This window comes from Rhinolophus hipposideros (genome assembly GCF_964194185.1).
Source record: "Rhinolophus hipposideros genome assembly, chromosome: 4".
Taxonomy (NCBI): domain Eukaryota; kingdom Metazoa; phylum Chordata; class Mammalia; order Chiroptera; family Rhinolophidae; genus Rhinolophus; species Rhinolophus hipposideros.
The window spans coordinates 40,145,858-40,171,627 of NC_138050.1; the positions used below are offsets into that span (position 1 = coordinate 40,145,858).

A 25,770-nucleotide genomic window follows, 5' to 3' on the forward strand; every position below is an offset into this window, starting at 1 on the left:
AGATATTTTAGATTGATTACATGTTAATGTGATAATTTTTTGGATATACTGGATTAAATAAAATTAATTTCCCCTTTTTAATTTTTTAAAACACTATGGCTAGTAGAAAATTTTAAATTACACATGTGGCTCACACTTGCAGCTCACATTGTATATCTACTGGACAATGCTGCTTAGAAACATCAGAACTACTGGGCAGAAATTAGGAGGCAGATTTAGGAGAGGAAGGATTAATATTTGGTAGAAATAGCTACAGAAAATTCCTGATTTGGAGGGAGGTGGGACTAAACCTCTTCATGTTTTTTCTCAGTTCTAAAACTACAATTGTGAGACACTTCAATATAACCAGGGAAGCCACAGATCATTCAACAAGTATTTTAAAACATTCCTGTCTTGTCTGAATCCTCTCTAGAATCCTGTAGAGACTCTAGGAAGCACACAAGCTGACTATGCAAAAGATTTGTGCACTGTTGAAACTAGTGTTCATAAGTCGGGATGGAAGGTCCCAGAGGAAAAACACTATCTTACACTTTCAAAACCTTCAAGCACCGGGTAGTTCAATAAATATTTGTTAAGTGAATAATGAACAGAAAAACATCTTTAAATTGCTCTAACCTCGTTGTTACTGATTTCACAAGTCTTTATTAAATGTCTTCTGTTTGTGAGTCACTGTACTCCAAACTTTGAAAAGTTCTGGAAGATAAATCCATGCTCTCAAGAAGCTTACATTTGAGAACATGAAAGTATTGAGCACCTCGCTTAAAAAAAATTAATAAAACGTGATTTAGCATGCTAAAAGTTAAAAATATAAGCACTGATAATAAATAATCAGAGTAAAGCAGTTAAGTAAGAAAGGAAGAGTCACTGGCACTGGACCTCAAATCAAAGACGTTCTCCCTCTCGGTTCTAATCCCCAACAGTAACATGACCCTGGGCGATCGATCCATAAACTCAGTTTTATCGTAAGTAAAATGAGGATACTACCAACGCTGTCTCCATCTAGCCCAATTGTAAGAATAAAATGAGAAAGCGACTTTTCAAATAGTAAAACTATACAAATGTTATTTCAGTATTACTATTTCATTGGATCTGAAAAGAAATGAACAGAATGATTATACTGGGGCGAGGAAGACAGGACACAGTCTTGGGGAGAGGGACAGCGAGGAACAAGGGAATTCACAAGTGATAGGTGGGGGCGACTAGCCCCAAACAGGAAACACCTGTTTATTTCACCTTGTAAAGACAAGGTAATTAACCCAGGCTTTTAATCATGATTTTACCATAGACATAAATTAAAGCCTTACAGTTTGCAAAGATCTAAATGCTTACAGCATTTGATCCTCACATCTCCAGTAGAAAACAGGTTATCTGTTTTATTTCTATTTTAATATGTGAAATCTGAAGCGAAGAGGTAATGGTTAGGGTCACACAGCGAGAAGTACTTGGACCAGGACTCAAACATCCCGACTCTAATAAAACACTCGAGGTCACGTTTTATGTATTCGTTGCTTTTAAAGGAAGTGCTCGATGCGTGCATGTTCTCCACTGTACGCGGCCGGAAGGCGAGGATGTATTTTCCAGCGCCTTTTCCAGCTTGGAAGCCTTTACCAGCATGTCAGGTGCGGAGTGGGGAACACTTACTGGACTTTGGTTTAGAGATCGTCCTGCACGCGCGCGGGTCGAGGCGTCTAAAACCAAGCGCAGGCAGGGGGGACGTGCATCGGCCCCCGGAGCGGGCGGCTCCACCACTGCCTGTCACCGTCGCGGGCTCCGCCTAACTCTTCCTTCCTTTTGTCAGAAGGCGACCGTGCTGAGCACGTGTAGTTTTACCTGCACTGACGAGTGTGGGACACAGGACACGTCGCCCCGCCCTTTTACATTAAAAAAACACACCAGCACAACGCAGGGAGTCCAGGTGCCCACGTGTCACGGACGGACCCCGGGAAGCCAAACTTCAGCCCGCCCCCGCCTTCGGGCGCCGGAGCCCGCGTCCTCCGCCCAGCGTCGCTGCGCGGTGCTTCTCCCAACCCTCCCTCCACTCTCGCCGGCTCGGCCCCCGCCGCAGCCTCAGAGGCGCCCCCGGCGAACAGCCGGCAGCGCGAGGAAAGGGACCGCTCACACCGTAAGTGACGGGACGCGCGGGTGGGAGAAGAACGTGCCACCGCGTTTCGCTTTGGAAAACGTCCCTGGACTTCACAGGCAACAATTACAACTAAAGTTGAGGAATCATTACAAACCAGGTCGCCAAAAGGCAGCTTTAAAAAAAAAAAACAGCCCGTGAACGAGCCTCTACATCACAGCCTTTTGGTCGGTGGGACCTCGTGGGTCCCCACACGCCACACACAGGGCTCGCGCGGCCCCCGCTCAGGTCAACGTGGGGGCTGCGAAGAGGCACCAGCAGCCACCCGACCGCGAATTTCCCTTTACAACCCAGAAGTGGACTGGAAAACACCTCCGGCCTAAAAGACAATGATCCCAACAAGTGGTTAGTGTACTCCGCGTCGCAAACGGCACCCGGCCTCCCGAGGGGTGGGACACACTCTGGCCCCCGGGAGGAGGCGGCGCCCCCGAGGAACGACAGGCCCGCGCCCCTCAGCCGGCGGCCGCGGCCCCTACCTGAGCGAGGTGGGCCGCCCCACGCGACCCGCCGCCGCCTCCCCGCGCCTCCGCCGGCCGCCGCTTTCCGCTCCTGGTCAGCGCCCCCGTCCGCACGCACGCACGCCCGGCGCGGCCCCGCCAGCTCCGGGTCTCCGCACTGGCGGTAGCGGCGGCGGCTGCGGCCGCACCACTGACGACTCGGCCGGGAGCCCCGCCCGCCGCTTCCTGAACTAGCTGCTAAGAGCTCAGTCCCGGCAGCCAACGGGGCATCCTCACAGCCTAGAACGCGCGTGCGTCATCACGCCCCCAGTTAGGGGTGCCGCGCGGGGAAAAGCCGCCAGCTCGGGCGTTCCGGGTCTCCATGACAACGGGAGCGTGGCTGGGGGCGGGGTGGAGAACGGGACTGAGTAGGTGGGAGGCTGTTGGCAGCAGCTAAGATGGAAATCTTTCCTTTGCGGAAATTTAAAGCTACGAGAGCCTCCTCCAGCGTGCTCGGGAATCTTTAACCCACATGGCGACGCAATTTTTCAAATTATTGTCTACTAGGTATTTTGTGACTTGACATCAAACGTCAGTTGCCACAATTTAAACTTCAGAAAACATTCTTCCAGCTCTATTACAAATGAGGAAACAAGAAGGCCCAGGGAAACTAAATGACTTGCTCAAAACAGCACAACTAGCAAAGGCAAATCCTGACGCGAAGCCCAGTTTCTGAACTCCAAACCGCAACACCTGTGAACAGTCTTAGAAAACGATTTCAGATTCGGAAGCAACAGAAAGGGGTAGGAATAAAGCAACGAGAGGTACCGTATATTGCCTTGTATAGTGTGCACGCACGTTGGGCCCAAATTTGAAGGAAAAATAAGGATGCGCGTTATACATGGGTAGTACTAATTCCATATTTATATACATGTTCATTTGTTTATGCTTATGAGTTAAAAGTGTAATTCTAGAAATCAAGAACGATATCCGCATGCAAAATAGCACCCTGGAATACGATAATCGTTTTTGTTGAACTTATGACAACTTGCAACGACAGAGTTCTTCGCCTTCTATAATGCGTAAATATTAGTTTGTTACCGGTACATAAAATTTCTTATTGCTTGCATCTGTTCTTCTGTTTTGTAATTATTTGTTCCATAAAATTTCTTGTACCATGTTAAAAAAATAAATGCTAAAATTCCTTTATAATACGAAAAACAAGTAACTAAATGTAAACTAGTAAAACTTTGAATTAAAAAATTATAATGGCAGTTTTCCCTGAAAGTTTGGGCCAAAACCGTGCGTGCTCACACATGGCAAAATACGGTAATGGGCCTTGCCCACAGCCTGCAATGTATTGGAGTATCAGATTTCTGTGATGTCCTTCCCTCACTTTTATAACCCAAAGCAACAGTATAGCCTGTGCTCAACTATTCTGTAGCTGTCTTTTAATTACTTAGTACTAGTTACTCAGGTTACTTAACCTGTGTTGGTTTTCTCATCAAGGAATAACTGTACTACAATGGGTTACTTGCATTAGACTGTTACTTGGAAATAAAGCCAAAAGAGATTGTGTGACTTAAAAATTGTTTCATTCTAGAGGATTTTGTAATAAACTCACTTGATGTTCATGTAATACCGTCAGGAAATGTAACTTTGAGTAACAATTTAGTAGGGCCCAGAGGTTTTACAACCCAGTAAAGCCAGATATCAACTGGTAAAAAAAACTGATGAGGTGTAATGGTGAAAAGCAGCAGACATCAAGTACAAAAATTAATCCCAAAGGTTAAAATTGCATTGTGCTGAGAAACATGAGCCAGTATCATATGAATTTATTTTTTATTTCATTGTTTCTTTATCTAGTGATTATATAAATTCCAGTTTTTCATATCCTTGTGGAATCGATTCTATCATTCTTCTGGTTACTTTACAATGAGTAAGAGACCTAATATACGAGGTGTGATAAAACAATACAGTGAATGTTTAAATAAATTATTCAATTATTAGTAAAAGACACATTGCCATTAATCCCCCTCAAAATACTCCCCATCGCTTCAAACACACTTTGTCTCATTGTTCTTGCCACTTTCTGAAGCAGTTCTTGAAGTCCCCTTTCATGTCTTTAGTTGCACTGTTGTGGCTGCTTTGATGTCCTGAATCATTTTGACTTTGGGGAAAAGCCAGAAGTCCCATGGTGCCAGATCTGGTGAATAAGGTAGATGGCGACACACCGTAATGTTTTTATTGGACAGAAATTGCCGTATATCAGAAGTGATGTGTGACACGGAGCATTGTCATGATGGAGGATGATTTAGGGCACACTTTAAAACACACCTTCTCTCAACCATAGCTCACACACCTGACTGACTGCACCAAACACATTGAAACTTGTCGCACACTGTTACTAAGGTTTGACTTGCCGCTTTCCATATTGAAGATCCCTGCCTTTCCGTTGGATGGCACTTGGCAGCAGCATTCACCGTATTTTGTGATCACAACAGAAAGGCTCTGTGTCACACATTGCTTCTGGTACAGCCATTTCTGTCAAATAAAAAACTTCACAGTGTGTCCTCATCCACCATATTCACTGGATCTGGCACCGTGCGACTTCTGGCTCTTCCCCAAAGTCAAAATGACCATGAAAGATAAATGTTTTGTATCGATTCAGGACATCGAGGCAGCCACGACAACACAACTAATGACACTCATAAAACAGGACAAATCAAGAGCTAAAATAAGTACTTTGCTCATCACCTGTCCTGGATTTCTACTCTTAAAACAGGACTTCCAGGACTGCTTCAGAAAATGGCAAGAATTTTCTGGGATGTGTTCAAAGCGAGTGGGAGTTTTTTTGAGGGGGATTAATGGCAATGTGTCTTTTACTGTGATCGTTTTTTTTTTAATTTAAACATTCACCGTACTGTTTGATCATACCTTGTAGGCACCACCTGGGCAGCCTCTAGCCAGAGCTTAGGGAAGGCATTGGACAAATATCCCACCCTGAGCTGTGAGACATAACTCTTTATAGGGATACGGCTATTTGTGTGATATACACAAAGTCTCCACCACTGGTGCTTAAATAAACCTTTGTTATAATTTAACCACCTACATATTGGCATCTTTAGTATTTCAGGTCAGAAGGGTGTGGCCAGTGTCAAATTATATGCAGAATGATTCAAGCTACTAATGCAATAGCAATTATGTCTCATCTCATGAATGCTTATAATGCCCTGCATACTTTTTAGTAGAAAGCATGGTGGCTTTTTGAGGGAAATGTATTTTCTATATTTTATAAAACATTCTTCTTTCCTGACCAATCCAAACCCTCCCACCCAAAATACACAACTCAGTATAACCACAGGTTTAATTCCAATACAGTGGATATTGTTTTACTATTTTATTTGTGGTAAAATCTATATAACATAGTAAGATAAAATTTACCATTTCAATCAGTTTAAAGTGTACAACTTGGTGGCATTTGATTAATATTATGTAACCATCATCACTATTTCCAAAATTTTTCATCATCCCAAACAGAAACTCTGTAACCATTAAGCAATAATTCCCCATTCCTTCCTCACCACAGCCTCCTGTAACTTCTAATCTACTTTCTATCTCTACGACTTTGCCCTGGTTCTAGATATTTCATTTAAGTGGAATAATACAATATTTGTCTTTTTGTGTCTGGTTTATTTCACTTGCAATGTTTTGAAGGGTCATCTATGTTGTAGCGTGTATCAGAACTTTTCTTCTTTATGTAGTGGCTTAATTTTATATTTCAATTTTTTTACATTACATAATTGTTTGGAAGAGGAAAACTGAGATAAAGTAAATAAGTTTACTTCATTCTGCCATCAAGTAATAACTGCCTTTCAACTCTCCTCACCTGGCAATCCATCTCAACTAACTAGATATATAAATTCTCAAAACAGCAGACAAAGCAATTAGCCCACATCCACACAAATCAAGAGCTAAAATAAGTACTTTGCTCATCACCTGTCCTGGATTTCTCTAGCATTGATAGTGTTTCCTCCTTTGGAGCCTTTCCCCCTACCTTCTAATGCAGCCTGCCTCTCCTGAAACAATCTCCCTAGGACCCTGCTTCCTCTCTAGCATTCATCCCATAAGGGAGGAAAGAATTCTTTTTGAGAAAAACAAGTTATTAGCATGTGCACTGCACATAAACATGAGAGTACCCAGTTATGAATAACTCAGAGGGATAGTTGGAATTTGGACTTATATAGTGCGTATCTTAACAAAAGAACAGTAACTTTTTAAACAAATGACAAGACCTTTTCTCCTAAACTCTAGCTTTTAAACTCAATATGTCCTAAACTTTGCACCTGCCCCCTTTAAACCAGTTTCTTTGCCTGTCTTGTCTCTTTCTATTAATGGTATTATCTTTCCACCAGTCCCTCAGCCTGGAAACTTCAGGGCTAGTTTTGACTCCTCCCTTACCCTCAAGTCCTAAATTCAATCAGTGCACAAATTCTGTTGACTCTTTCATTGCCCATTTTCTTACACATGTCCCTTTCCATCCCCACTGCAATCACCCTAATGCAGGCCCTTCATTACCTCAAAGATAGTCTCAGCCTCATTTCTGATTCCCCCATCCTACTCTTGACTTTTTTTGCTATTTCCACTTTAATCTTCCAATCCCACCTTGACATTTTCCTCCTTGAACAATCTTCAATGTTTAACAATCAACAATTCCATGTTGCTAATATCTTCTCATCCATTTATCATCAAGACCCTCTCCAAACAGCACAAATTTTCTAGTGTCGTCTTCCACTTATCCCAGTCACTCTATTCAACAGCATTGGGCACTGCAATAAGCAGTGTGAATATACAGTACAACAGTCCCCATCTATCCTTGGTTTTGCTTTCCTCAATTTTAGTTACCCACAGTCAACTGTGGTCCAAAAACATTAAATGGAAAAGTTCCTAAGTTTTAAATTGGAAGCCATTCTGAGTAGCGTGATGAAATCTCTTCCAGTTCCACTTTGTGAACCCTTCATCCAGCGTATCCACTGTTTACACTCCCTGCCCGTTAGTCACTTAGTAGCCATCTCTGTTATCAGATCAACTGTCGTGATAATGGTCCCAAAGCACAAAAGTAGTCAGGCTGGCAATTCGGACACGCCAAAGCAAACCCGTAAAGTGCTTCCTTTAAGTGAAAAGGTGAAAAGTTCTAGACTTAATAAAGCATTTTATCATCTCACATCATCACAAGAAGGGTGAGTACAGTACAATAAGATATTTTGAGAACACATTCACATAACTTTTATTACAGTATATTGTTCTAATTGTTCTGTTTTAGTATTGTTATTGTTGTTAATCTTACTGTGTCTAATTTATAAACTTTATCATAGATATGTATAAGAAAAAACATAGTATATGTAGAGTTTGGTACTATCCATGGTTCTAGGCATCCATCCAATGGGCATCTTGGAACATACTCGTATCCCCTGCAGATAAAGGGCCAGCGGGTGATGGGGGGGGTCGGGGGGTAGCTGCTGTACAAAGATGTGTCGAGCATGCTACCTGTGTTTGAAAGGGGCAAAGGAACAGATACTTGATGGCAATGCAACAAGTACTATAATAAATATGTACACTTTCTTGTAATTCAAGTTTATGTTTTCGGAAAATAAAACTGCATCAGCCTCAGTTCTTAAACATTGGAAACTGGTGCGGCGTAATTTAAGTAGAATGACTGTATCCTATATAGGGTAGTCACAGAATCTTGGGAGGGCTGGTCACCCAGGCTAGGAGGCTAGGCAGCCAGAACCATGGTGGCCAAAATCATGACTCAGAAATGGGCCAGTGAGGTCACCATTACTGCCATGGGTTCTAGTCACCAACGCTAGAAACTGACATGGCAGGCACTGGTACTACTGCCGGTCCAACCCTTGCTGGTGTTGCCACAGCCACTAGAATAGATTCTCTTATCCCTGTTTCTGAGTCGGCAGCGGTGGGTGCATCTGATTGGCCAAGCCTATGTCATGTGCTTTCCCTAGCTGCAGGGGAGCCTGGGAAAGTATGCATTTGATATTTTGGGGTTCTATGTGGGAAGATGGGCTTTGTCTCTTACCAAGGCTCATAAGGTTGGTATTCCCCAAACTTAAGAAGTCTGGATGCTGAACAGCCAAAAAGACAAATGTCTCCTACTACAACTTAAGAGAAAGTACTTAAAAGGGGAATTGTTGCCATAAAAATTTATGTAAAAACTAGATATAACTCCAGCCCTACCATCCAAAACTTTTACCTTTTAACATTGCCCCCTAACACATTAAATATCACTTCAAATATACCACATAAAAAACAGAAATGACTGTATGTAATCATTCTTACCTTTAAGATGTTGACTGATCTTTGTTAAAGAATCAATATTCTAAATTATCGCATCAAAGCCAATAACAATGAGTATTTCTCAGAGTAGGGCACAATTGAAACCATCTTCTATGTCTGCCATTAACAGCTCTTGATCCACATACAGGGCAGATTCATGGAAAAGGAAGTTTGTTGAAGCCCAAAAAATCCTGCCTATTCATTTTTCAAAAATGTAAAAGATTAAAATATTGGCTCTTGGTGACGGAAGGAGAACTGACTCTGGGTGGTGAACACATAATGTGAGATATAGATGATGTATTATAGAATTGTACACCTGAAACCTATGTAACTTTACTAACAATTGTCACCCCAATAAACTTTAATTAAAAAAAAGTTGGCTCTTTTGTACTATAGATATTACTGTGAAAAATTACACAGTAACACACTTTTGCTCTTGCAGCCAAAGCTGCTGCATGACACACAAGGAATGATACTGTGAAACTCAACATAGAGAACATAGAAATGATTGACATTAAATGTAAAATGACACACACAAGGTGAACACGTAGTGTAGACCTAATATGGGTCTACATAATATGGGACAAGGTGTCATGGGAACACATAACACATAAAACTATGAGTCTTCACAAAGGTGATGTTAGTCAGGTTTTGTAAAACAGGAAGATTTCTAGGTGTGTGTGATTAAAGATGGCCACACATTCTTTAATACTCCTGCCACTGAGAGGTGAAGTCCCATAACTCTACTTCAATTTGGGCTGGCCTTAGTGATTTGCTTAACCAATTAGATGTGGCAGAAGTGACGTTCTAGAACTTCCGAGGTTAGGTCATAAGGCTTGCAGCATCTGCCTGGGAATCTTGGAACAAGCTCTGAGAGACCTGCGATTCCATCAAAGTCCATTACCATGAGTCTGCAATCCCAGAAAGACCACTGGTTTTTGTAGGCACTCTGGTTGACAGTCCCAGCTGAGGCCAGCTTTCCGGTCACCCTTGCCTAAGAGTCGGATATGAATGACTCTGTTTTAGACTTTCTAGACCAGTCCATCTGCCAGTTCAATAACCCCAAATGATCTTTGTTGACACCAATAGAAGAGTCATCTTTGCAAGCTGAGTCTTGCTCAAACTCCTGACCCACATAATCATGAGGTATAATAAAGAGGCTGTTGTTTTAAGCCACTAAGTTTTCAGCTAGTTATGCAACAATACAGAACTGGATCATCTTGTAAACAAGTGGGAAAGAACATTCCAACAAAACAAACATGCGCTCTAATGCGCCAACCATACTGAATGAGCTCTATCATTTCCCATGCATGCTTTGCCTAACTCTGCCTCACTGTACCTTCCACGTGCCCTGACCTTCTCCCTCACAATTCTTATATTCCAAATCCTACGCAACCTCTTTCCTGCGCAAAACCTTCTTCAGTTTTCACAGCAAAATGACACTTTCTGCCTCCTCTGAACTTGTATAATTCCACCTCTCTAATAACGAGGGTGGCACTGTCCCATTTTCCTATAGCAGTACAAATTTATGCCTTTTGTCCCAACTGTGTCCCCTTTTACTCCCAAAAGTGTCCCATAAATCATATGGTTACCCTGTGCCTAACACATTGATTTGAATTGAAGTTATTTGTGCAGGATTTTATTTTATTCTAGACTATGTGGTTACTTGAGAGCAAGTGCCATGTATTTCCTTCAGTAAACATCTACTGACCTCCTACAATGTGCCAGATATTGTACAATGTGTTGCCCTATATATCTTTACTCTGTCCAGCGATTTTTGTAAAGGAGACTGTTAAGCCAGATCACCTTACACTGGATCGATTTGGGGACTGATGAAAACAAAGCCTGCACTTGAAAAAGGTTCCTTCATGTTGGTTTACTGTAGAAACAGGCAGTGTAAAGGATACCTGAAACAAAAAAAACCACATGATTAGAGTAGAAGTGACTACTGGGCCCACCCTTTTTTTTAACGGAGTCACACCCAAAGTTTAGGATCAGTGCAGAGTGAAAAACCCACCAGGTCAGTGGAGCCCAGAACCTTATGGGCTCGAGGGTAAGAGGGGTGTGGTTATGTCATTCCAGTCCACATCTAGGTTTTTAGACACTATCTGCTTGCAGCAATAGTCACATAACCTAGTTACTAATGTGGTATGTTTCTTTCACTGACATTGGACCTACTTGAAGTCAGTGTAACAACCTGGCCATGGCCAATCAGAGAGACATTAATTAAAAGCTTAATGAAAGAAGCCTGAAGCACTAGGCCATTAATGAAAACCACGGAAAATTTTTAACTGACTTACCTAGCTGGTAAACGCTAATGGAAATAAAGTGCTAAAAACCTAAGTTAGTTCTAGACTGTTATTCCAACTTAACCAAGAAATTGGCTAAATGCTTCTTTTATACTTCTGGTCTTTATTTATAAATGTGGAATCTCTTTTCTCCCCCATAAGCCTTCTTAAGACAGCTCAGTGTTGGCATATGACCCTCCAATGAGTAATATTCTCGGAAAATGAACTGTTACCCATAAATTCATAACAACAAATTTTATAAGAAGAAAAGGCTATCACTTTATTCTTAAATTTTTGGAAACAGTTTTCACAAAAAATAAAATGACAAGAACACATATAAAAACTAAAATCATTCATTGATTCATTGAACTATGAACTCTTAGCAGAAGAAGGGACTTTTGTAGTATCTGAGTCCCTCTCTTTCTGAAAGCAGGAATCACTTCTAAAATATCCCTCACTTAGATAACTAGCCTTCTCTAATCTTTCCCAAGTTTAAAGTACATCATCTCATAAAAATAACACAAATCATTTTTAATCACTTAAAAGAAAGAATAAAGTAAGAGAGGCAGGCCTCTTGTGTCGTATGTTTTGAGAGAAAGGTCACACCCTTGAAGCAGCTTTGCAATATGCACAGCACAGTACTGACTTAAAAAAAAAAATTCTGTGCATTTGCATTATTTAAATGTGAACAGCTGTTGTCATCTTCCTTTATAAAACAGTAGCAAGATATACTCATTTGAGTACATTAATTTAATTATAGTACATATAGTTGTACAGGTGGGACAAGGCTAAAACAAAAACAAAATAAACCAACCAGCTAGCACGGAGCTATTAATAAAAAAAAAACTTTAAACCATTAATTACTATGAGATACTATCAAATGAAAATCAATCCTGGATAACAAAAACTCTCCACTATTGGAAGATCCTGATTACAATAAAGAAATAATAAAATGTGAACAGTTTAAGTAAATGTGATTATTTGGTTCATTTCAGAAGGGCTACTGATCCAGCTGCCAGCCATAACAGTCTCTGAGTTCTCAACGAAGTGTGACCAGTTCTTCCGAAGAGGTAGGGTGAATGGCAACCGTGTTGTCAAAGTCAGCTTTTGTGGCTCCCATTTTTACTGCAACAGCAAAACCCTGCAGCATTTCATCACACCCAATCCCTTGCATGTGGATCCCTACCACCTGGGAAAAAGAAAAAAAAAAAGATACCTAATATTTAAAAACCTGTAAAAACTTCCCTCTCTAATCCCCATAGGCACGACTCAGCTGACAAGGCCCTACACAATCCTGCCTCAACATCCCTGCCCACCTCATCTCATACAGCCCTCCCTCAGGCTCTCGGCCTCGCTGGCTTTCTTTTGTCCTGAGTACTCCCCATGCCCTCTTCTTTACACAAGTTGTTTCCTCTATCGGGACAATCTTTCTGGTCCTCTTTTAAGAGCAAAAGCCCATTCATTCTTCAGATACCTACACATTCCTTCCCGACCCAGTTAAACTGTCTATCACATGATCTCGCACTACCAGTATTTCTCCACCATGGTTCTATCACAACTGCTATGTTGTATTTATTTATCTGGGGAGCGGACAATTAGAGTCTGCCTTTCACAGCAGAGTTTAACCTCTGGATGAAGGGGTCTCTGTCTGCTTTTGCTCCCTACTCTATACCTATGGCCAAGCAAAACAATGGCCTGTAGGGGGCACTCAGTTCATACAAGCTGGATGACTGCATGAAGGACCAGAAAGAGGCATTTGTTTCAAATCACATTTTCCAGTGAGATTTCTCACTATACTTTAAAACTATTAGTTAATGTTCCCCTTCAGCAAATACTTTTAGGGTAAATAATCCATTGAAAAACAAAGAGAACATAAAATTTAGCTACAGAAATATTTTGTTTTAAAAACAAATCAAGAATATACTTAAAATTACTGAATGGTACACTTAAAAATGCTATGTGCTTTTTACAATTTAAAAAAGTACATCTCAATTTGAAAAAACAAATCCCAAATCATATTTTATGTATGCATTAAACACAGATTTTTAGATATTGTGATCTAAATTGAATTTACAATACCAGTTTCCGTTGATGGCAGGAACTTTATATCATCCCTCTCCATATCCCAGGTCTTAGTCTTTAGCAGACTGTCAGGTAATGGTTATCAAATGAATGAATGCTAATGGTACGAAGAAATAACTGATATGAAGAGATAAGTAGGAATCTTGCTGATTCAACATCTGAAAATCTTAAGCTACTGAGGAATATTCAGGGCCAAGAAAAAGCAACCTTTGTTCTGCTGCCCACTCACTTACTTCCTTCTCTTTGCTCTAATTCTCTGCGTCCGTCAATCTTCAGTAATGTTGATTTCTACAAGCCAGGGACTATGTCTTGTGGCTTTTGGAGTACAAAGTCATCTTGAATCAGACACAAACTATGCTCTTTTCGATCAGAGAAGTTGGAAACTACATCTGAATCTCCAGGTAAGCCACTGTCCCTTGTGGAGCCATGTTCCCAAGGCATACTGCCATGTTCCATTGTAATATTTAATTCAATTTGTAGAAAAAACCCAATAGGCTGACCTAATACCAAACAAAACCTATTTGAAAAATTATGTTTCAAAAAACTTGTTCATATTCAAACCAAAATCGCAAAATAAGATACCATTTCACATCCACAAGGATGGCTATAAAAAAGACAATAACAAGTGTTGAGAAGGATGTGGAGGAATTGGATCCCTTACATAAGACTGAGGGGAATGAAAAATGCTGCAGCCACCTTGGACAACAGTTTGGTAGTTCCTCAAAAAGTTAAACCAAAATAGATAATTTTACTGAATAAATTCCCTCTTCTTCACTGATTGGTTAAATTTAAATTCATCATACATTACATTCTTCCACTTATCAACATTTCTGAATTTCCTATCTATCCTGGCCTATTGGTCAATGACTGAGCTTTTTTGTGGCTTTCAACCTTTCCCCCTTTGTTTGCAGTGGAACCTTCTTTATAAATGAAATATTATGAAGAACCTCAATATATGTAGGCAGATAAAAATAGGAGCACACCAGTTCAATCAATCAGAGAAGGCTTAACTACTTGGTCTCCTCCCTCCCCACTCCACCAAAATGCCACCATCACTGCCAACCTTGAAGTTACTCTTTAGCTTACTGGATTTTTCCCATACCTTCTCGTCTTTGTTAGCACAGACCATTTTCATCACACATTTCGTTTTCCTTTTGGTAACTGCATGATACATTGGGGTAAAGGTCGTTGAATAGGTCTTCACATTTTCTTTTCCATATTTAGAAATGGCCTCATCTATAATGCACAGGAAAGAAAAAGTGTCTATCAAAAAAAAAAAAAACTAAACAATTTACACTGCCCTATCAAAGAGAAAGCAAGAAATACACAACCTAAATCAAATCATGAGAAAATATCAAACAAAACCACAATGAGCAATATTCTACAAAATAAATGTTAATTTCATGAAAGATGAAAGACTGAGGAATTAAAGGACATCAAAGAGGTATGAAAACTAAATACAGTGTTTTATCCTGGACTGAAGCCTGATTTGAAGAAAAAAAATGTTAAAAACTAAAATGATTTAAGACAATTGGCAAAATCTGAATAAGATCTAAAGTTCAGATAATATTGTATCAATTTAAATGTTCTCATTTGATGAGGAGAGTTTAAGGGGCCTCAGGGACAATATCAAGCACACCAACATTCTCATCACAGAGGTACCAGAAGGAGAAGAGAGAGAACAAGGAATTAAAAAGCTATTTGAAAAAATGATGGAAAATTCCCCAAACCTGGCAAAGGAAACAGATACACAAACCTAGGAAGCACAGAGAGTCCCAAACAAGATGAAGCCAAAGAGACCTACACCAAGATACATTATAATTAAAATGCCAAAGGTTAACAATAAAGAGAATCTTAAAAGCAGCAAGAGGAAACAGTTAGTCATCTACAAGGAAGTTCCCATAAAATTGTCGGCTGAAAAAAAAAAAAAAAATTGTCGGCTGATTTCTCAGCCAAAACTTTATAGGGCCAGAGGGATTAGAATGAAATATTCAGAGTTATAATAAAAAGCAAGGACCTACAACCAGTACTACTCTACCCAGCAAAGCTATCATTTAGAATCGAAAGACAGATAAACAGCTTCCCAGATAAGAAAAAGCTAAAGGAGTTCATAACCACCAAATCAGTATTACAAAAACTGCTAAAGGGACTTCTTTAAGAAGGAGATTAAAAAACTATGAATAATAAAATGACAGTAGCTATGGTATCTGCCGACAATTACTTGAAATGTAAATGGATTAAATACTCCAATCAAAAGATGAAAAGGAGCTGAATGGATAAGAAAACAAAACCCTTACATATGCTGCCTACAAGAGACTCACTTCAGACTGAAAGACATACACAGACTGAAAGCAAAGGGAAGGAAAAAAACTATTTCATGAAAATGGAAACAAACAACCCAGAAGCTGGAGTAGCAATACTTATACCAGACAAAACAGACTTTAAAACAAAGACTATAACAAAAGAAAAAGAAGGACCCAGTAATCCCACTTCTGAGTATTTATCTGAAGAAACCCAAAGCACTACTTTGAAGGGATATGTGCATCCAAATGTCCATTGCAGCTTTATTTATAATAGCAAAGATATGGAAGCAACCTGGGTGTCCATAAATGGATGAATGGATAAAGAGGTGGTATACATACACAATGGAATATTACTCAGCTATAAAATGAAATCTTGCCATCTGCAACAATATAGATGGACCTAGAGGGTATTGCGCTGAGTAGAATAATTCAGACAGAGAACGATAAATACTATATGATTTCCCTTGTATAAAATCTAAAAAACAAAGCAAACACACAAAACAGAAACAAACTCATAGATACAGAGAACATTTTGATGGTTGCCAGATGGGAGGGGGATTGGGGAGGATGGGTCAAAAGTGGGAAGGGATTAAAAAATACAAATTGGTAGTTACAAAGTAGTTATGGAGATGTAGGGTATGTCATAAGGAATATAGTCAATAACATAGTCAATAATATGGTCAATAATATTGCAATAACTGTGTAACTATGTCAGATGGGTACTGGATTTATCAGGGTGATCACTTCGTAAGTTATATAAATGTTTAATCATTATGTTGTACACCTGAAACTAATATAATATTGAAACTAATAAAATTCAGATACTGACTTTTAAGAGTGTGTGTGTGTGTCTCTATGTGTAGAAAAAAAATAATAAAGCAAAACTTTTAAGCGTATACAGTCCTCTGTACTATTTTTTGCAACTTTTCTTTAAATTTGCAATTAGTTCAAATAAAAAGCTAAAAAAAAAAAATAGTCAGAGAGACAGGGTGGTATGAGGAAAAGGAATTATACTCTCAACATGGTAGTAGTCAGGGAGGAAATTGGAGCTGTGACAAGAGGCTAACCAAACAGGAGTGTAACTTGAAGGCTGAGATAGATTTAGTTAGCTGACAAACACCTACTTTAAAGTCGAGGGTGAAGGGAAGGAAACTGTAAATGACCTTCGTTTTTCAATACCTACCTTCGGTGAGTCCCACTGTCCCAATAGGGGGGTGGCTGAAGACCACCGTGGGGATGTTGTCATAGTCTAATTTGGAATCTTCTTTGCATTCAAAAAGTCTATGGGCAAGTTTTCGGCCAGCAGCTATGGCAACTACAAAGATAATTTAAAGTCAATGTTTAGCTTATTGCTCATTTTTTCATAGCAGAATTGTTCAACTGACCATTTGGCCACATGGCTTCACATACTAGTTCTGACTAGTGCTCACAATAATACCAAATTCAATATAATAAAGACACATCAGTACCTTAGTTATCAATTCAAGACTATCAAAATTTCAAAATTATCAAATTCTGTACATTTTATTATAACAACAAACAAAGAGACACATTTACAAGTTTCCAATCATCTGGCAGTTACCCACTTAATGCGGACATTAGCTTTTTGATACAACACTTATGGAGCAAACTATATTAGTTTCAAGCATCTTCAGTTCTACTTTTTTTTTTTTTTTTTGAACTGGCAACCTTGTGGTTGAGAGCCCACTGGCCCATGTGGGAACTGAACCAGCAGCCTTCGGAGTTAGGAGCACGGAGCTCCAACCGCCTGAGCCACCGGGCCAGCCCTTCAGTTCTACTTTATAACCACATGCAGTTCACACTAAATTCTTTTAGTTTATTTATTTTTATTTTTTTAAAGATTTTATTGGGGGAACAGGACTTCTATTGCGTAACAGTGTGTACTTCCAGGACTTTTTTCCAAGTCAAGTTGTTGTCCTTTCAGTCTTAGTTGTGGAGGGCGCAGCTCAGCTCCTGGTCCAGTTGCTGTTTGCTAGTTGCAGGGGACGCAGCCCACCATCCCTTGCGGGAGTCGACCCAGCAACCTTGTGGTTGAGAGGACGCGCTCCAAACAACTGAGTCATCCGGGAGCTCAGTGGCAGCTCAGCTCAAGGTGCCGTGTTCAATCTTAGTTGCAGGGGGCGCTGCCCACCATCCCTTGCGGGACTCGAGAAATCAAACTGGTAACCTTATGGAGCCCACGATCCAACCAACTGAGCCATCCATGAGGCAGCTCAGCTCAAGGTGCTGTGTTCAATTTTAGTTGCAGGGGGTGGAGCCCACCACCCATTGCGGGACTCGAGGAATTGAACTGGCAACCTTGTGGATGAGAGCCCACTGGCCCATGTGGGAATCGAACCGGCAGCCTTTGGAATTAGGAGCACAAAGCTCCAACCGCCTGAGCCACCAGGCCGGCCCTAAAGTTTATTTTTAAAATTATTTTATTTATTATTTTTTAAAAGTTTATTCTCCTTAGCCTGTTTTTATTCCTAAGGCTTTAAAAAATAAATGCCTGAGTTCAGTAAAAGCATCAGCTACTAATTTCATTGATTTGAAATTGACAGGTTTCTTTCCAAAATAAGTTATCAGTAGAATACCTAAGAAATTTCTTCACTTGAACATAATTTTCAACTCTTAGATTATGTTACAAAGTTTTTGAACCTTTCCTTGTTATTTTGTTTTTAAGAGAACTTCCCAAACAAACTCAACGGTTTTGGGTGTGAAACTGAGAAAGTTTCCATCCTGAAGTAAGACCCAGGGCCATTTTGGAAAGGCTGGAGAGGCTGCAGAGGGGTACAGAGTGAAAGCAGGTGGAGTGGAGTTGATAATAGATAGAAGAGCTTGAAAAGTGCCAGTTAAATCCGAAAATAGCCTGAAGTATGAAACTCGGGGGATGAGGATCAATCTTCGTTGTATCAAAACTAAATTATCATAGAAGAATCCCACTCTCAATTACTTCTTCCCAAAGCCACTTCCTTCCTCTGTCGCCACACACAACTCAGATTCTAATTTACACTGTTCAGAAGAGGACTGTATCAGCTATATAAAAATTTTAGTCTTCACGAAGCATTTTTAAAGTAAAAATGAATATTATTGAGAAAACGTCAGGTACCCAACCAGCATCTATTTCAATGATTTTTGTCATTTTGATGACATAAAGACAGTCATCCTTTTAACTTTGCTTAAACCTATTTGGCTATGAACTTCTGGACAGTTTTGTATAACACACAGAGCCTCCCTTACCCAAGAAAACAAGCTGCATTACCTGGAGTAAGAAGAGCTTTTCCACAAACATCCCCAACTGCGTAGATGCCTTTCACGTTAGTGTTCTGGAATTCATCCACGATGATATGACCTTTGCTGTCAGTTTGAATCCCCTAAAATTGTGAAGGGACATCACATAAGTATCTGGCTTACCTACAAAAAAAATAGCAGAACAAATCTCTAATTCTATCTCACTTCAGGCACCTCTGTAGCCTGAATCTCCAAGAACCACAAGACGAAAAATTTGTTAGCAAGTTGGCAAGGTTCATATCTTTTCTTTAAAAGGGAACTATTTTATCCGATTTTGAGGTATTTTAACAGGATTTGACTTTGCAATGTATAACTCAACTGGCCAGATAAACATGAGATGGCATCATTCAGCTATTAGACATGCTACTTGCTATCCCTGTGGAGTCCATCTAGGACAGTAGCTTTCAATTTTCTCCACTGTAGCAGTCTTTCTGAAGCATGCTAACTCATATCTTCAAGGGGCACCATGAAGCAGTCATCAAAAGTAGATTTCTTTGAAGCTTACCATTTTATCTTTAAAAATCCAAGCAAATTTTCCATTCTACTCTAAAATATACTGCTAATTCCTTTAACCAAAAAATTTTCCCTTATAGTGAGTCAAATTTTTGCTCCAAAATGTGTCACGCTTATCTTGTGGCTTTCTAGATCCCATGTGTATACACTCCTGTGTGAGCAGCAGAGAGACAACAGAAGTGGGTTCCATAGCAGTTAAGAGTATTATTACCTTTGAAGCCAGGTAAAACAAGGTTCAAGTTTCTAGTACAAATGAGGCATTAACCTAGTCACTGCAAATACAGTGGTAATACAAATATCCTCCAAGCTCCACAGAGTTTACAACCATGAGTTATCTATTAGCTTTGTGCTCTTGTTTTCCTCATCCTTACCCTTCAAAGAGTTGGTGGCAAGATTAAATTAGGTCAGTAACTTGTTGACTTACACATAGGATTATTATAGGTCAGTAACTTGTTGACTTACACATAGTGCAATCATTCAACTTGCACTATAAAAATATATCTTAACATTGAATGAGACTAAAAATTTTTGCCTCATTTTTTAAAAATTCAGCAAATATAGCTGAAAACTGGACCTACCAATGCCTATATCTGCACATGGCAAAATATCTCTTGAAAGGTGAAAAGCTGGATGGCAAATTTTGTTAAAATAAAACCAGAGAGCTAGTTTTACTAAATTTCACTGAACAATAAGATTAAACACAAGTAAAGCATCTCCCCAGATATTTCATTTTTTTAATGCTCAAATATAGCATTTATAGAAATGAAAAAGGAATCTACATTAAAACAAATATTAGAACATAAATCAAAATGTTATATATTTCTCAAGAGACTCCATCAAATATATAAACCTCACACATGACATATCTATTATTATTCACAGAGTAGTATAACGTGAAAAAAAAATCATCACGACAGCATCAACAGCAGCTGGTTAACATTTATTGAGTTCATACCATAAGCTGACATGTCAGCTAATTACTTTGCAAGCACTTTCTCATTTATTCTTCTCTATAACCCAATGAGGCAAGTACTATTTTTGTTCCCATATTTATATGAAACAATTCAAACTTAAGAGTAATTACACTTCTTGCTAAAGGCCATGAAACTGGTAACAGAACTAAGGTTCACAACTGGGTCAAACTCTGGGACCCAAGCCCCAAGCTACTATACTAGACTTTCCTTCAAAACTTAACAGAACAAATAAGAATGCCAATTACAACACTTGTAGATCAGCTGCACATTGGTCCCATCCCCAAGTGCTATAATGTCCAGGACGATTTACACACCCAACAATCTGGATTAGAGCTGTAGACAATAAGGAATAATATTGGGGATTTAAAGAGACAAGTATCATAGTAAAAAGGAAATCTGTAAGGAAGACGCTAGACAGGAAACTGCTGGACAATCTAGATGAGAGGTGGCTGGGACCTGATCTAGGGGGCTGACATTAAAAAGGATTTTTTTTTTTTAAATTTCAAAGAAGTAGCAATGGGATTTGATGACAAACTGGGTATGTATAATAAAAAGAATCCAATAGAACCCACCACAGTTTTAGGGCCTGGGGTGCAGAGAGACAGGGCTGCTAAGAGATTCAAGAATGTTTTGGCAGACTAATTCAGCTTACCAGTTTGTTTAAATTCAGGGTCCTGGAATTTGGGTCCCTCCCAATGGCCCAGAGGAGGCAGTCAACATCTGGAATTGTGGTTAAGGTGGGCTTCCTACCAGGAACTGAAGTAACCATGCAGAGTTCCAAGCCCGAGGAAGTCTTTTTAACTTCCTTGACCTATTGGCAAATAAATGTGTTAATTGTGGGGGAGGGAGGGAAGAAAGAAAACAAAGAGAAAAACTAGAATCCTTAACATGTAACAAATCCTCCCTGAATTCTACATGTGAATCTTTACATGCTGACACACATTTACTTTTACCCAAAGTCTACCAATACTAGAACTCCTAGGAGCTGTGATGATTTCCTAGGGGGCCCCAAATCATCCAGCCAATGGCCATAAATGTCAGCTCATGACACCAACTCAATGCTTCATATGAAAAGGAAAATATGTTAAACTATACTTCTTAAAAACTGGTAAAATTTTAAGTGATAAATTTAAGCACAGTGATTTGCAACTGGAGTGTGGGGAGAAGGAAATAAGCTGTAGCAGCATCAGTAAGAAACTTTTTCACATGCACAATCATTGCTTCTCCTTGTACATTCTTAACCAGAATAAGGGAGGGGGGTAAGAATCAGGTCAGGAGAGTGCAGCCCACATAGAGTTTAGTGATGGTCCCAAGGTGATTCTGATGTTGACCCCCACCACCAATCTAGCACTTTCATATTCACAAAGCGTAGTCACATTTATTATTTTACTTGACATGGTCTATGGTGAAAGGGTGAAACTGTGGGGAAAAACAATCACTTTTTACAAGGCTAATGCCCCAGGAAAATTCTGAAATTTAGGTGATTCCCGGAGAAGTAAAGCACTTCGTAATTTCTTTCCATCTTTCCATCCACCAAAAGGAGAAGTAAAGCACTTCGTAATTTCTTTCCATCTTTCCATCCATCAAAACCCAAAAGGGAGAAGTAAAGAAGTAAAGCACAAAAGGGAGAAGTAAAGAAGGAAAGCACTTTGTAATTTCTTTCCATCTTTCCATCCATCAAAACCCAAAGGGGTGTGCTTTAAAAACAGATTCCATAATAATATTTCCTGAAAAATAAATATAATATTTAAATATAAATATAATATAATATTTAAATATAAAAATAAATATAACATTTCCTGAAAAATAAGGATATTCAATAAGGCATTTGAGAACAAAAATTAAAGCTTTAGTTCTAACCAAACAAAATTCAACTATCAGATTTCTAATCTTTTATACATTGACTTCATTAATAAATGAGAAATATAGCCTCTTATAATAAAGAAAAGAATTGGTAGTATTCTAGAAAGGAACAAATTGACTAGGGTAGACTAAGAGTTTGTGTTTATAAAACTAACGGGGTAAAGCCAAGAGCACAAAATGTGATTCATGATGGACAGGTGACTAAGGGTGGTACGCGTGCCCCAGTAGGTCGTACCTGTGAGTACTTCAGGACCTCGATGCCAGCATTCTCCAGCTCCTCAGTGCAGTTGGAACTGATTATTGAATCAAAATTTCTAAGTACCTGGATACAAACAGAGGCAGCAGAGGGATCGGGTGGGAAAGGAATAAAACTTGATTAAAGATATGCTACGTATCTTTAGCAATGGTCAAGTTGGTAAATTTAATGTTGTGTGTTTTGCTTTGCCACAAAAAAATAAAAAAAAAAGTGAAGGAAGCTTATATATAGATCACCCATTCGAACCTCACTTTAAGGCCCAGAGAGGTTTTGTGACTGCTAATTAGTATCAAATTAGGGAATTAGGGAAATTTTTGTGACTGCTAGGAAAATTTTGGTATCATCCTCCCTCTTATCTCCTTTTTTATTTGTGGCCATACTGTGAGGAGTTTTAATAAACCTATTTTCCTCCGTCACCACTAATGTCTGTACTACATCTAACTTCACCAACTGCTGTTTTAGAGTTAAATAGATAAGCCATCTGCAGGCTTCTATCTTGCCATGTTCCTCCCAAGCTTGCTTCTCTTTTCCATAAATCTAGAGACCAGAAATTCTCTTTCCCCTTTCAGTATTCCAGGAGCAGCTTTCCCTCTGATATGATTTAAATGAAGATTCTCTAGCAAAATCTCTTTATCAAGGCAGAAAAGTCAATAGTATGGTCTTGAGGAGTTTTTTTTATTTTTATTTTATTTTATATTAGTCTTAGTATCTCTTTAAGACCTCAAACTGCTTTAGAGTTCTGAATTTGGTAACTATGGATCCACTCCTATTAAAGTTTGCAACAAAGCTGAAAACACAGTTGTCTTTGTTTTTTTTCCTGGAATGCTAGGTGTTGTTCTAGAGAATGTCTGTCTGTCTATCCATCTATCTACTCTTCCTCAAATCCTTTTAATGATTTTACGGGATAGGAGACTATCCATATTTTTTATTTTCAGATGAGGAAGCTGAGACTCCAAGAACTGGAGTGACTTTTAGAAAGTATTAGAGCCAGGATTCAAACTGAGATAGGCCTGAATCTTCAGATCAAGTTCTTTCCACATCACTATCCACTTCCTCTTCCCACCCATGATGGTAGAGGCCACGTAAAGGTGCCGGAACCACGGCAGACAACTCCTGCTCTGTTACTCCCCCTCCCCCCGCAGGCTTATCGAGCCTGGGAAGGCACAAATCTCTTACCACGTCTCTCAGATCAGTTGTAGTGTCACTAAACAGGGAGTACTCCCCCCTCCATATCTGTGGGGCCACTGTATTTTTTTTCACTTTATTTTTTTCTTAATCGAGTTCAAAATACCAAGCTGAAGTGGGAAGTTCTGGGCAATGAATCAGTTATATCTTCGAAAGCATTTACATATGTAGCATTGCTGCTATAACAAATTCCCGTACCTCACCTTTTTCACAGCAATCATTCACGTAGTCTTTGTCAGCATACTATCAAGATTTTAAATTAGTAGGCATGCAGTGAGTGTTTTTTGAGAGATTTACTCTAAGAAGTGCTAGGAGGACATAAAACTGCATATGGACACCTTTGCTCCCTTTCCAGTGGAGGAGAAAGACATGTAACTCTTACAAGCTAACCCGAGGTCAGCACTTTATATAAATTCACCAGTTCATTCATCCCAACAACAAATATTTATTAAGTTCTACTATGTGGAAGACATAACATATTAGAATAAAAGACAGACTAACAATTAACTAAAAGGATACACAGATAAGATGTTTTCTAAGAGACAGAAATTATACAGAAGAGAACAGGGCAGGTTTCAGAGACTGTCCCATCCTGCACTGGATCTTGATGATTTGGGAAGGGAAAGCACCTTAAGCAGAAGAGTCTGTACAAACATAAGAATGTGGGACCCCATTACAGACAGGGGAAAGCCACGTAGGTTAGTTTGAATGGAAAAACATAGAAGGAAAGAAGTGGGGAATAGGCCAGAGAGGGTTAAACTCCTTCTGAAAAACGGATCAGGTCTGACGAGATTGCTTTATGAGGGATCAGTATAGACGTGGAGTGATGCTCAAACCTCACAAATCACAAAAGCAGATCAACAGAAAATATATGTATGTCCAATATATGGTGATGGAAAGAGAACTGACTCTGGGTGGTGAACACACAATGTGATACATACATGATGTATTACAGAATTGTACATCTGAAACCTATGTAACTTTACTAACAATTGTCACCCCAATAAACTTTAATAAAAAAAAAGAAAGAAAAAATATGTGTAGATGACCTGGTCATCATGGTGGGGGTGATGATGACAGAGGTGATAATAATTGTGGTGATCTGATAATGGGGTGATGAGAGATGATACTCAGTGGGAAAGGCAGAATTTTGCAAAGGGAATGGAAAAACCCACATTTTTCCTACATCATATTATTGGTGAAAGTCTATCCTAATTCTTCTTAACGTATGCTGCCTCAAAAATGGTGCTAGAAACGGGGGAGATCATAGAATTGATAATGTAGTACATTTAACAGTAGGCTAAACTAAAGAAGGCTAAGTCACGATTATCAACAAAACATATAAAGCAACACTTCATCATTAATGTCAAACACGAAAGCAGCATATTGGTCTGGGCTTCTGAGACCTTAGTTGACTCTCAGTTTTGATACTAATTAGCAGTCACAAAACCTCTCTGGGCCTTAAAGTGAGGTTCGAATGGATGATCTATATATAAGCTTCCTTCACTGGTTTTTTTTTTTTTTTTTTGTGGCAAAGCAAAACACACAACATTAAATTTACCAACTTGACCATTGCTAAGTGTACAGCTCTGTAGTGTTAAGTATACTTGTATTATTGTAGTGATCCCCAGAACTTTTTCCTCTTGCAAAACTGAAACTCTGTACCCATTAAACAACAACTCATTTCTTTCTCCCTGCAACCCCTGGCAACCAACACTCTACTTTCTGTTTCTATGAATCTGACTACTCTAGATACTTAATATAAGTGCAATAATACAGTAGTTGTCTTTTTGTGACTGGCTTATTTCATTTAGTATGTCCTCAAGGTTCATCCAAGTGGTAGCATGTGTCAGAATGCTCTTCCTTTTTAAGGTTAAATACTATTTTATTGTATGTATACACCACATTATATTTATCCATTCATCCACCAATGGACACTTGGGTTGCTTCCATATCTTGGCTATTGTGACTAATACTGCCATGCACATAGGGATGAAAATATTTTTGATATGTGTCCTTTTAATGCAAAGAACTTAGTAAATTTTTTGACTGAGTGTTAATAACCCAATCCAAGAAATTAACCT

At 39.3% G+C, this 25,770-nt stretch overlaps 2 protein-coding genes across 3 annotated transcripts in view; both read right to left on the minus strand.

Annotated features, from left to right (window-relative positions):
* The window catches only part of GTF2E2 (general transcription factor IIE subunit 2), a 47,450-nt gene extending 44,600 nt beyond the window's left edge, over window positions 1-2,850 (minus strand). The window contains exon 1 of one of the 2 annotated variants that reach the window (XM_081046787.1): window positions 2,617-2,850. The gene's annotated coding sequence lies outside the window, so the exon portion shown is untranslated. The remainder of the gene's footprint in view (window positions 1-2,616) is intronic. The other variant, XM_081046786.1, reaches the window with a different exon arrangement.
* Window positions 2,851-11,326: 8,476 nt separating this feature from the next.
* GSR (glutathione-disulfide reductase) overlaps window positions 11,327-25,770 on the minus strand; it is a 45,378-nt gene continuing 30,934 nt past the window's right edge. Inside the window, exons 8-13 of the mRNA XM_081046215.1 lie at window positions 22,481-22,567; window positions 21,035-21,193; window positions 18,867-18,978; window positions 16,785-16,916; window positions 14,401-14,534; window positions 11,327-12,405 (exon numbers count right to left, since the gene is read on the minus strand). Of these exons, the coding sequence (XP_080902341.1) occupies window positions 12,256-12,405; window positions 14,401-14,534; window positions 16,785-16,916; window positions 18,867-18,978; window positions 21,035-21,193; window positions 22,481-22,567 (774 nt within the window). The 3' untranslated portion in view covers window positions 11,327-12,255. The remainder of the gene's footprint in view (window positions 12,406-14,400; window positions 14,535-16,784; window positions 16,917-18,866; window positions 18,979-21,034; window positions 21,194-22,480; window positions 22,568-25,770) is intronic.